At 41.0% G+C, this 14693-nt stretch overlaps 1 protein-coding gene across 6 annotated transcripts in view; it reads right to left on the bottom strand.

Moving 5' to 3' along the window:
* Positions 1–14693, bottom strand: part of LOC139746861 (uncharacterized) — a 526669-nt gene that overhangs the window by 307402 nt on the left and 204574 nt on the right. The window contains exon 1 of one of the 6 annotated variants that reach the window (XM_071658491.1): positions 12612–12980. The exons of the other annotated variants lie outside the window; for them this stretch is intronic. Coding sequence (XP_071514592.1) covers positions 12612–12623 — 12 coding nt within the window. The 5' untranslated portion in view covers positions 12624–12980. Of the gene's footprint in view, positions 1–12611; positions 12981–14693 lie in introns of those variants that run through there. 6 annotated transcript variants of the gene reach the window in all.

The following is a 14693-nucleotide window of genomic DNA, read 5'->3' as shown; positions in this document are numbered from 1 at the left end:
AACAGAATCGATCCCAGAGGAGTTCAACCAGACTGCTACAGGAACATCCCCACACTACCAGTTGTAGCCACCATGACAACGTGGAGGGTCTCCACCTAACGGTTGGAGATACTATGAGAGTCGGTGTATGATGATGGTCTAGATGTATTCACATGAAGTAATAGGGAAGATCATCGGTTATAAAAGCTGTATGTCTTGTGCTCATTATCATAATTGAATAAAAATGAAGAAAATTCTTACCAATGCCTATTAGAATATCTTCCCGTTATACGACTCTTGTTGATAATGTATATCATGATTTCATCAGCAACATACTATCTCTTCCCTGACTGGTTGTGAGAGCAGGCTCGGTGTGGAAAGGGAAGTAAAGTAAATAGATTAGGTATGAAAAAAATTGATGTTTCGTTTTTAATAACTTCAGTCGTGGGCGTGAAACGAGGTGATCTGGTACGACGTCAGTGTTCCATGGAGGTGAAGGCTTTGTGACCCCCGTGTCACCTCCACCGGGCACCAGCCATGACACGTGACACGTACCTGAGGCTCCTGTCATCATGATACCGAGTGACACAGAAACCAGCGGTTCTATCACGTGCGAAAATCTATCCCGCCTTTCAACACAGAGATGAATATAAGATCACATGAGGTCGAGACAAAACACAGTTTTACAAAGTATCCTATTTTCACACAATAAGTTATATTAAGTACATGTTAATCCTCGAGATAGATAGTGCACTTACTGTCATTCATCTTCCCCTTATGACAGACAAAAATAAAAGAACAATTCAATTACATATGCAGATACATGTATACATGTTTGCAAACTATATACGAAAGCGCATGGGCAGAAACTACCTAACTATCACTCCTGGTTTAGCGAGGAAGTGACAGAAAGAAGCCGAACTATGGGTTCATTTGGACATACCTAGTGTGTACCGTGTTGTATACCATTCCATAATTACTTGGATCGTTCGTTTACTGACTGTAATAAACGGTAACACTGAAGATCCTTTGAATCTGAGGAAGAAAATGTCTTTACCAACGTAAATCTAACAGCAAGGAAAATGCTAGTTAAGTGGGTAAAATAAATACAAAAGAAAGCAGGAAAAGGTCAGCTGTAAAACATCTGAGGAAAACTAGACACCAGGAACCTTGAGAAATTAGAAGTCAGGAGAGGAGCCCGGGCGAAGCTAACCTGTCGCCTGGAGGTAGCGGCGGGTTCGACGGCCTCCACCCCAGGCTGGGGTTGTCTCGTACAGTCTCGTCGATGACTTCTAAGATCGTGTGTAACTTGGCTGGCTTGGTGTCGCCTGCATTAATTCTTTAATACGATTCTTAACTGTGGATGAAGCTATTTTGAAATAATGTATTTGATATGTCTCGCATTGCAATAAGAGTAATCAAGATTTGAAGTTTTGGTTCACACACTGGCTGTAACTCACATACTGACTATAGATCACACACTGACTGTAGATCATACACTGAGTGTATATCACACGCTAAATGTAGATCATAGACTGACTGTATATCACACACTGACTGTAGATTACAAACTGACTGCAGATCACAATTACTGCAGTTCACACATTGACTGTATATCAAACTTGACTGTAGATCACACATTCACTGTAGGTCACACACTAGCTGCGATTCGCATACTGCATGTAGATTAAACTGACTGTAGATCACAAACTGAGTGCAGAGCACACAATGAATACAGTTTACTGACTATCTGTAGTTCACACAATGACTGTAGATCATCCATTAACTGTAGTTCACACAATGACTGTAGATCATCCATTAACTGTAGTTCACACAATGACTGTAGATCATCCATTAACTGTAGTTCACACAATGACTGTAGATCATCCATTAACTGTAGTTCACACAATGACTGTAGATCATCCATTAACTGTAGTTCACACAATGACTGTAGATCATCCATTAACTGTAGTTCACACAATGACTGTAGATCATCCATTAACTGTAGTTCACACAATGACTGTAGATCATCCATTAACTGTAGGTCACACAATGACTGTAGACCATCCATTAACTGTAGTTCACACAATGACTGTAGATCGTCCATTAACTGTAGTTCACACAATGACTGTAGATCATCCATTAACTGTAGTTCACACAATGACTGTAGATCATCCATTAACTGTAGTTCACACAATGACTGTAGATCATCCATTAACTGTAGTTCACACAATGACTGTAGATCATCCATTAACTGTAGTTCACACAACGACTGTAGATCATCCATTAACTGTAGTTCACACAATGACTGTAGATCATCCATTAACTGTAGTTCACACAATGACTGTAGATCATCCATTAACTGTAGTTCACACAATGACTGTAGATCATCCATTAACTGTAGTTCACACAATGACTGTAGATCATCCATTAACTGTAGTTCACACAATGACTGTAGATCATCCATTAACTGTAGTTCACACAATGACTGTAGATCATCCATTAACTGTAGTTCACACAATGACTGTAGATCATCCATTAACTGTAGTTCACACAATGACTGTAGATCATCCATTAACTGTAGTTCACACAATGACTGTAGATCATCCATTAACTGTAGTTCACACAATGACTGTAGATCATCCATTAACTGTAGTTCACACAATGACTGTAGATCATCCATTAACTGTAGTTCACACAATGACTGTAGATCATCCATTAACTGTAGTTCACACAATGACTGTAGATCATCCATTAACTGTAGGTCACACAATGACTGTAGACCATCCATTAACTGTAGTTCACACAATGACTGTAGATCATCCATTAACTGTAGTTCACACAATGACTGTAGATCATCCATTAACTGTAGTTCACACAATGACTGTAGATCATCCATTAACTGTAGTTCACACAATGACTGTAGATCATCCATTAACTGTAGTTCACACAATGACTGTAGATCATCCATTAACTGTAGTTCACACAATGACTGTAGATCATCCATTAACTGTAGTTCACACAATGACTGTAGATCATCCATTAACTGTAGTTCACACAATGACTGTAGATCATCCATTAACTGTAGTTCACACAATGACTGTAGACCATCCATTAACTGTAGGTCACACAATGACTGCAGTTCACACACTAACTGTTTATACTAATTGTAGTTCATACACCGATTGTAGTTAAAACACTGACTATAGTTCATACACTGTAGTTCATACACTGACTGTAGTTCATACACTGACTGTAGTTCAAGCAATCACCGTAGATCATACATTCACTGTAGCTCACACACGTTTCCTCACTTCGTCCGAGAAAAGAATACGGATGACTTCAAAATGCTCAGGGAAAGTCCTCTCTTGTAACAGAACCAATTACATAACACAAATAAGAAGACAACACATGAAACCATACCCTTAATAACGGCAGTGAAACTATACCCTTAATAAGGGCAGTGAAACTATACCCTTAATAACGGCAGTGAAACTATACCCTTAATAACGGCAGTGAAACTATACCCTTAATAAGGGCAGTGAAACCATACCCTTAATAAGGGCAGTGAAACCATACCCTTAATAGGGGCAGTGAAACTATACCCTTAATAAGGGCAGTGAAACCATACCCTTAATAAGGGCAGTGAAACTATACCCTTAATAACGGCAGTGAAACTATACCCTTAATAACGGCAGTGAAACTATACCCTTAATAAGGGCAGTGAAACCATACCCTTAATAAGGGCAGTGAAACTATACCCTTAATAACGGCAGTGAAACTATACCCTTACTAACGGCAGTGAAACTATACCCTTAATAAGGGCAGTGAAACCATACCCTTAATAAGGGCAGTGAAACCATACCCTTAATAAGGGCAGTGAAACTATACCCTTAATAAGGGCAGTGAAACCATACCCTTAATAAGGGCAGTGAAACTATACCCTTAATGACGGCAGTGAAACTATACCCTTAATAACGGCAGTGAAACTATACCCTTAATAAGGGCAGTGAAACCATACCCTTAATAAGGGCAGTGAAACCATACCCTTAATAAGGGCAGTGAAACTATACCCTTAATAACGGCAGTGAAACCATACCCTTAATAAGGGCAGTGAAACCATACCCTTAACAAGGGCAGTGAAACCATACCCTTAATAAGGGCAGTGAAACCATACCCTTAATAACGGCAGTGAAACTATACCCTTAATAGCGGCAGTGAAACTACACCCTTAATAAGGGCAGTGAAAATGTACAAATGTTTCCGAGCCATCATCAGGCGATGACGTGAGCACAAGTCATTGACAGGTTATATTTGAGGTTCGGCCCCGCAGGTCTTGAACAACCCATCCGCCTAAATAACCTTGGCCCTTTTTTACTTGATACGTCTAACGGGAATTTACTGCAACATGGTCGTATTTCAGTTTCAGGAATTTGTTAACATCAAGTACAAAGTTCAGCGTGCAGTAACACAGCAGATACTGTGAAAAGGAAAGACGGCATTTGGATGACTCCACGATAACAATAGAATTCCACACGAGGTTATAAACACGCTGTGACCTAAGGAGGTGTCATGGTGACCTCATGAACTGTTTGCGCAGCAAGTACGTACGATACGGTCTTTCTCTCGCTAGTTTTTGCTAGTTTCGCAAACCCAGTAATCTTCCTTCCAAAATTAACCTTCACAAGATAAGTAGGTGAGATAGAAACGTCTGCGGGGTAAGGTTGTTAATGACAGAGTTTACCTCGGGCTATGGTCTCTAATGACAACTTGTTGAAGGCACGGGTAAAAACAATCTCGTTATGCCTCGTACAGATTCTCATGTGTGTCCAACGTATGCAGACTTATCATTCATGGATACAACACACAGGTAAAACCATGACGGATATAATACTATCCTGCTATCTAAGATAGCAGCAGCTCAAGACGCTCCTCAAACCTTTACATAACTCCATCTCCTTAAGTGAATTCGCCCTCCCTGTATCTTCTATCTTCGAACACTTCCTAGGTATAACTTTCCAACGAGACCCGATATCCTAAACCTACTACTTAGGCGGAGGAGTGGCGAGAGTGGTACGGGAGGGGTAGTGAAGCGACTCGGCAGGTAGGCTGGAGGAGCGTCGTGAGTGACCCACTGACACCAGGCAGCCAAGAACGGTGAGGGCAGGTCGCGGAATGCAAGCCATTTGTTGCGGAAGGATGGCGACACAGCTGAGAAAAGATGTGAGTACCGTTATACTAAAACATTAGTTTGCTCTGATGGACAGGAATATCAACTTAGGTGTGACCATGGACGTCTGCACACACCACCACAAGTACTGCAGATGGAGAAGAAAATTACCAGGTCAACAACAACGGGTCATCCACCTTCCCGCTCACACGTTTCTCTCTCTGAGGATGACTTTTCTTGCTTTGCTCCTCCGCCGCGCATTCATTTAAACAATATATGATGTACCAAGATATCTCTCAGCATATCATAATCTGTAACATGGAATATTTATTTACTAATCTAACTACTCATTTCAACACGGTTAAGTTCTGTGAAAAGATTAATGTCTAACAAATTCAGATAAGTATGAAGATAAACATATGATCGCCTCATATGGAATAGTAAGTATTCTCCCTCTTTTGGTAGTTTTGTACTGTGTCCTTTCCTCCAGCAATCAGGTTAGGAGTACCTCAAAACCTACCGGGTTATTTGACTGTAAACACTTATGCCGTATCTTCCTTTTAGTACTCATTTAATTCTTTCTAATTCTACTTTCTCTCTGTTTGTCTGTCTTTGTCTTCTATTTGGTTTTCTTGCGTTGTCGCATCCCGTTACCTTTTACCGATCCAACGGCTGGAACTGGTTCTTGTTTTTGCCTTTTGTACTCAAGCTTCACTGAGAGTCAGAGTACATGTCCCTCAGCCATCATTGGTGGCCCCTGCCTGACCTGCACCCTCACCCTCCCTCTCTCCTCGCCATTCACCACATCTTTGCCCTTCTGCTACTTTCACCACCTTCTTCCATTCTCCAACCATATGGTTTTTCATTTCCTTTCTCTTTTCTAATCTTCTTAAGATAACGATTCCTCTCCCTCTCTCAAACGCAAACAAACTCTAGCATAGCTGTGCCCAATTGTGACAGCCTGACACCCATGCTGCTAACACATACAGTTAAAAAGAGACTCGAGATGAAATGAATTCAAGTTCTTTTTCCATCAATTACCAAGACAGCGTGTTGTAACCATTATGCCACATGCTATAAAAAACTTGAGTCTTCCTACATAGCCAAACGAATCTCCTTGTTTGGATGTCCCTCAGGTTACAATAACTCTCAGCAATAATTTCAATACAAACTTACAACAGTCCATGGAAGTACTGCATAACCTATAATAAACCAGTACGTAAACACTGATACAGAGCAATAGGTATAGTTAGCAAGTGCGAGGTCCATAGGATTTCGTGTTGAAAAGCCTGACACAAAGGGTGTAGTGTATAACAACAATTTACAAAGATTTAATAACCATGTGTGCAGGATGTGATGTGCTGCGATTCAGTACAATGGACTTTACAGGTAATATACCAGTTTAGAATGTCATGTACAATTGGACTACTTGAAAAAACTGATGAACACCAACTATTACAAAACACATGATGCGTTATTACTCATTCTGGAAGTCATCTTGTCACACAAACTAATTCAGAAATACATTGAGCATGATAACTCAATATAGACATACATGGTGCATGATAACTCAATATAGACATACATGGTGCATGATAACTCAATATAGACATACATGGAGCGTGATGTCTCAATATAGACATACATGGTGCATGATAACTCAATATAGACATACATGGAGCGTGATGTCTCAATATAGACATACATGGAGCGTGATGACTCAATATAGACATACATGGAGCATGATGACTCAATATAGACATACATGGAGCATGATGACTCAATATAGACATACATGGTGCATGATAACTCAATATAGACATACATGGAGCGTGATGACTCAATATAGACATACATGGAGCGTGATGACTCAATATAGACATACATGGAGCATGATGACTCAATATAGACATACATGGAGCATGAGGACTCAATATAGACATACATGGAGCATGATGACTCAATACAGATATACATGGAGCATGAAGACTCAATATAGACATACATGGAGCATGAAGATTCAGTATAGACATACATGGAGCATGATGACTCAATACAGACATACATGGAGCGTGATGACTCAATATAGACACACATAGAGCGTGATGTCTCAATATAGATATACACGGAGCATGATGACTCAATATAGACGTACATTGAGCATGACGACTCAATATAGACATACAAGGAGCATGATGACTCAATATAGACATACATGGAGCGTGATGTCTCAATATAGACATACATGGAGCATGATGACTCAATACGGACATACATGGAACATGATGACTCAATATAGACATACATGGAGCGTAATGACTCAATATAGACATACATGGAGCATGAAGACTCAATATAGACATACATAGACCATGAAAACTCAATATAGACATACATGGAGCATGATGACTCAATATAGACATACATGGGCGTGCTGTCTCAATATAGACACACATAGAGCGTGATGTCTCAATATAGACATACACGGAGCATGATGACTCAATATAGACGTACATTGAGCATGACGACTCAATATATAGACTTACATGGAGCGTAATGACTCAAAATAGACATACATGGAGCATGACGACTCAATATTAATATACATGGAGCGTGATGACTCAATATAGACATACAAGGAGCGTGATGACTCAATACGGACATACATAGAGCATGATGACTCAATACAGACATACATGGAGTATGATGAGTCAATACATACATACATAGAGCGTGATGACTCAATACAGACATACATGGAGCATGACTACTCAATACAGACATACATGGAGCATGACGACTCAATATTAATACACATGGAGCGTGATGACTCAATATACACATACATGGAGCATGATGACTGATTAATAGACATACATGGAGCATGATGACTCATTATAGACATACATGGAGCATGATGCCTTAATACAGACATATGTGCAGCATGATGACTCAATATAGACATACATGGAGCGTGATGACTCAATATAGATATACATGGAGCATGATGACTCAATATAGACATACATGGAGCGTGATGACTCAATATAGACACACATAGAGCGTGATGTCTCAATATAGACATACACGGAGCATGATGACTCAATATAGACGTACATTGAGCATGACGACTCAATATAGACATACAAGGAGCATGATGACTCAATATAGACATACATGGAGCGTAATGACTCCATATAGACATACATGGAGCATGACGACTCAATATTAATATACATGGAGCATGATGACTCATTATAGATATACATGGAGCATGATGAGTCAATATAGACATACATAAAGCAAGATGACTCAATACAGACATACATGGAGCATGACAATTCAATATAGACATACATGGAGCGTGATGTCTCAATATAGACATACATGGAGCGTGATGACTCAATATAGACATACATGGAGCGTGATGTCTCAATATAGACATACATGGAGCGTGATGACTCAATACAGGCATACATGGAGCGTGATGACTCAATATAGACATACATGGAGCGTGATGTCTCAATATAGACATACATGGAGCATGATGACTCAATATAGACATGCATGGAGCGTGATGTCTCAATATAGACATACATGGAGCATGATGATTCAATACGGACATACATGGAACATGATGACTCAATATAGACATACATGGAGCGTAATGACTCAATATAGACATACATGGAGCATGAAGACTCAATATAGACATACATGGAGCATGAAAACTCAATATAGACATACATGGAGCATGATGACTCAATATAGACATACATGGAGCGTGATGTCTCAATATAGAAATACATGGTGCATGATGACTCAATATAGACATACATGGAGCTTGTGACTCAATATAGACATACATGGAGCATGATGACTCAATATAGACATACATGGAGCATGATGACTCAATATAAACATACATGGAGCATGATGACTCAATATAGACATACATGGAGCATGATGACTCAATATTCATGTCTGACGGGCCAATATGTACAGCATTTTCTGGCACAGGATGACCAGGGAGGCACAGGTCTGGTGCTTGATGACCTGTTAGAGTCAGGAATGGTGTAGATGATATGTAAACCTCACGAATCTAAAGTAAGACACCTTCAGCTAGTGCAGCAATCTCCAGAGAAAGAGGAGAAAGAAAGCCCACAATATTGAATGTTTGAAAGAGATTTTAAAAAGTAAGTGTCTCAACTTCATGGTTGCTGAAATGCGACCATGAACGATCTTGAAAGGCTTCTGCATGCAGCAAGCACCTTAGTTACTTCTACTACACGTACATCCAATCGTATATGCCGATTAAGAGCAAACCAAAATCCCACAATGCTTCATGATACAGTGACATCTGATCATCGTAACCACACCAGCATGGAAGCAGACGAAAAAACACAACACATGTAACTTAAGCATAACTCTCACTTGCTTCTGATTACTTAGCAATTATGACGTGATTCTTAATCAAACGTTATCATTCTAATTCGTTTTGAATAAGTATCTTTATAGGTGTTTGGCGTGGTAGGGAAAGGTTTGTGAGGCATGAAGGGAATTCTGTTCAGTTCATTCAGTCATAAAACGATTCAGCACAGGAAGATCTATTGTAAAAAGGCCCCCTACAACGCAGCTCGTTGTTTGACGACTAAGAAAGGGCTGAAGGGCCAATCTATAATGACCTCGTAACCAGTCCGAGTGTATGACAACCTCGTACAGGATGTTCCAGAAGAATGGCGGCGCTTGCTGTATGTCACCACTATGAAGTATCAGCGGGATTTACCCGACAGTTTCTGAGTCCTGATCTTCACTCAACGCGACCACTTACCATCCTTACGGATGTAAACAGAAAGAGGCAGAGGAATCAATTTTGCCCACAAATAAATTCTGTAAGGTTAAAGAAATCTGGAATCTGGGTAATTTTCGTTACCTGATACGCTCATGATTATTCAGGGTTGAGCCTAACTCTGCGGTAGAGATATCTTGTTAGGCCAGCACGGAAATCCCATGAAATGCCCCCCCCCCCCCCCCCCCCCCCCCCCCCCGGCAGTCATGATTCATCGTTTGAAAAACACTAACCAAAGACCATAAGGTCTCGTGTGTGTGTGTGTAAATCCAAAACAATAAAACCTGTCATAGGAAGGACAGACACGGATGTGAGTATGGCAATGGTCAAACATCAACTCTCTTAACAACTGATTCATGAGAGACTAAAAGGCTATGTCTATTTGCTTATGTTTCTAAGGAACTGTAATGTTAACTGCAAGGAGAGGCATCTTGCTGTCTTATAATATTAACTTGTAACCATTCATTAGTGTGTGCATATATGAAACTTGCATGTTCAAGCCCATACGAGGAGGTCTTGACCGATGAAACATTGTCAGTTTGCCTGAAATAGACAAGATAATGATGGGCAAGTACAACTGTGCCCTACCTTACCTTCCCTGGCGAGCGTTCTGTAACCTCTTTATCCTTCCTTCCTCCAACCCTCCCCAGACATGGCTGCTCGAGGCTATATATTTCATTTAGTTGTTAGTGATTACAATAATTGGTCGTAAATACTACTGCAGGAACTCCTGACCTTTTGTTATACTAGAATAATACCATGGCTATTTTATTTTTCAAACCATCGAGGAATATATGCTCGAAGTCAATGTATATTTACCGTAATAATTAGAACTGCAGACTTGCGCAGTATAAAGGTCAAGCGAAGTCATAAGGAGTACATAATCAATAATGAACCAGGTAATTAGGCTCAGGGGAGGCAAGGAAGGGGAAGATTTCGGTGGAGAAAGATCAGAGGAGTAAGGAACTCACTCAGTCGAAGGTACAGTGAACTTGGAAAATACAAACAAGCTACGCTGTCGTTCGGATCAGAATGACGTTAATACATCCATAACATTTTTGTGTGATCTGTAATAAAGAAGAACTGATACGTCTCAAGTACATCAGACAGGTAAATGATTACGATCTGTAATTTGATAACTGTCTAGAAAAAAGTTTTGTAAATGTTATCCAAACTGAACGAAGCAAATGTTGCACAGTTCAAATGTTTAGTAAGGTTATCAGCAAAAACAAGATACAAGCCACATCAAAAAGAACTATGTTGTTGGCTGGCTGTATATGGTTTATAGGCAAAGATGACTTGATATATTACTTTGTTTACAACATATCTAAAACACAATTAAAAACAAATACAATGTATTCACAACATATCGTTATTCGTGTCACACTAGGGCAGCCAGTTCTCATGCCTCACCAGGCTACCTACAGCTGTGCATGATCAATATAACTGTTCTGTACGACGTATCGTTGCTCTCTATCCCTTGGTAGGGATACCTGGCAAAACCATTTACTGTAAAATAATGACAATCAAGAAATAAAGAATATCATAAACTTCAACAAATTCGTCGCTACTCCATGGGATGATATTAAAGGTTCATAGATAAATAATAATGGTAAGTACTGACACTAAGACACATCTTAACCAATTTACAGTACGAGGCTGCGACACAACCTGACCCCCAACATTCCGGAGTAAAACAGCGTACAAGCCATTACTGACGTCTATCGACACGGTCCACCCACCCCCTGCAGCGCCGTCGGCTTTACCCCCGACCCTCCACTACCACGTTAGTTCCCTCTTCCTTCCAGCCACCCGTGGAACGTTGCCCACTGAACGGTATACCGACTGTATCCTACGCTGACTGAATCCTACACATTGTATCCTACGTTGACTGAGTCCTACGCTGACTATATCCTACACTTACTTCATCCTACGCTCACTGTCTTACACTGATGTATTACTGGTGGTGATGGTGGTGAAAATGGTGATGGTGGTGGTAGCACTGATGGTGTTGGTAGTGGTGATGTTGGTATTGGTGGTGATCATGGTGAAGAGGTTAACCTACTTTCGTCTAACTCAACACGATCACCAGCACCACCAACACATCATTGAAAGTGGTATTGTTGGTGGTGGCGATGAAGATGGTGGTGATGGTGGTAATGATGAAGGTGATGGTGATGATGGTGTTGATGATGATGATGGTGGTGGTGATGGTTGGTGTTGGTGGTGATAATGCTCGGGTTGGTGCTAATGATGTGTTGGTGGTGGTGAGAGGCAAGATTAGGTCAACCTCTCCACCACCCACCCACCACCACCACCACCACAGTCTTCCTGTCCCGTGGGCCTCTTGTCCCTTACCACCGCCCAAGGCCTCACGTGCTTCCTGAGCCTCTCACCACAAGTAGGCCTACCCAAATGCACAGCCATACGTCCTTTACCCAGGCCATCACAGAAATTATTTGTCTTTGTGCACCAAAATTGAATTTCCCTGATCACTTCAAATAAAATCCTGGAAACTAGACGAGAGAACTAGCGCCCAATCGTTTGTTATAAAAAGCTTTTAAAACATCGGCAAGTGTTTCAGTAGTTGTAAAAGAAATGATTCATTCTTACCTTTCTCGGCATCCTGGAGTAAACAATCTTGAACTTATAGCACGAGTATTTTGCACTATTGTATTACTATGGCACAATAAAATCACCAAATTGGCCTATTATCTCATAATACGTACACTAGCTAACACTGCAATCATCACGTATGTCCTGAGGTACTACATTACACTTGTGACAGGACATCTGAAGGCTATCTTAATATCGAACACATATCCACAAATTGCACCAACACCACGCAATAATCCTCTGGCTTTACGCTGCGCTTTGCAAATTGTCACTTCCTCAAGTACAGTCGCCAGGGTCGCGAGTAGCGGACCAGCAGACACATGCACACACACCCGGCCGTCCTGACCCACTAACCACGGGCACTCAACTGCCACCAGCGCTCGAGTGAATGGTTGCGCAGGGTGGAGGGGAGGCTGTGGAGGAGCGGTCCGCCATGATGTACACGTCCGTCCAGCCGACACAGACACACACATACACATATACCGTCTCCCTTCATATTTATATTCTTGCGTTGTTTATGAAGTTTACTTTGTTCATAGTACCAAAATTATGACATTCTTGCGTGTAATTTTGGCGATGTTAAGTCCTAATCATTACTCTTTTATATGTTGATTATTCTTCCCTGCTCTACCAAGCCAAATCAACGATAAAAAGTGTCACACACACACACACACACCTCATGAATGCAGTATCAAAACGGAAGTCCTAGGTGCCGTGGGCATGGTGTTTATCACGTCTTTCACGAGGATATATCGTGGTATTTATGTGTGCTTCCTCCCTCACCGTGGTTGCCACTGTTGTGTGATGAGTGCCCTCAATAATTCTGTCACCGTAACATAAACATAAAATATTTTCTTGATTCTGTACCGATCTCATTTACCTGAGACTCCTTATTGTATGGCGCTTCCCTTGTTACTCCTGTATTGTATGGTGCTTCCCTTGTTATGATTATCTTTCCCTCGTTACGAGAGGTCTGGAGGAGTATCTAGTGACTGAGTCGGCTGACTCAGTCACAAAAGCTGGTGTGACGAGATCGGCAGGAGGCCTCCCTGTGCTGCGTCTCAAAACAACACATTTCCACTAAGTCACTCACAGTCCTTTGTCAAGAATCTCAAACACACAAGTTTTAAGCATGGTTCTTTCATTGTTTACCTCGGATGATTATATGAAGTATTACATTGCACTTAAAGTTGAAGCACCAGGAAATGTTCATAGTTAAGGAAGCAGTGGCAGATATTGTGCTCGTCTCTTTAGTTCACGAAATGTTGCTTGTTTGGTCATCTGAACGTGCTGTCGCTCTCTTGTGGTTTATAAGTTGAAGTTGGCCATAAACTTCAATGATAGGGTTAAGCAGAACAATTTCTTGACATCAAATTAGGAAAATATTGCAAAGGTACTGCTGGTGTTAAGTAAATTTGAACACCGAGGATCTCAGCAGAAGACTTTGAATCAGAAGGTCCGGACTCATCTTGGCTCAGTAGCATTAGGCTTCCTCTAGCGGCGTCCCTTGCCCTGTCATTTTGCCGACACCCAACCTGCAGAGTTCCCCAGCATGTAACTAATTCATGCTGTTGTCAAGTGCCGAGGAAGCAGGGTTGTGAAGGGTTGTGCAGCACGAGGAGGATGAGTGAGTGGGAAGAGCTGTGGCCTACATTAGCACAGTTGCGCTTGACACTTGTGGCTTGGAACACCTGAACCCGGTCTCCAGCAGAAACATGATTCACAGATGATTATCAAACTATTCATATTTGCCTGTTTACCTGGTTACTACCAAAATAAGACGAGGGAGAACATGTTAGTTAAATTATTTCTTGAATAAATTCTCTCGTTATCTGTGTCATCAGATTGTCAGACTTTTCATAACTTGTATTTCAGAAGAAATTGATCCATGAATATTCATAAACTATAATAAAAACAGAGACACTGCGTAAAGCAGAGGATGAGTGTTGAGTGAGTGGGTACAGCAATCGATGAGGATTAAGGTAAGGGGTGTAGCGGATGACAAGAGCTGAGAGCAGTTCGGGATTGAGTTGTTACTTATGTAGAAGATTATGGCATGGGTGCGGCAAGTGGGGAGGG

Source organism: Panulirus ornatus, chromosome 66 (assembly GCF_036320965.1).
Source record: "Panulirus ornatus isolate Po-2019 chromosome 66, ASM3632096v1, whole genome shotgun sequence".
NCBI classification, from domain to species: domain Eukaryota; kingdom Metazoa; phylum Arthropoda; class Malacostraca; order Decapoda; family Palinuridae; genus Panulirus; species Panulirus ornatus.
The sequence above is the reverse complement of the archived record's forward strand: the minus strand, read 5'-3'. Positions and strand labels throughout refer to the sequence as shown.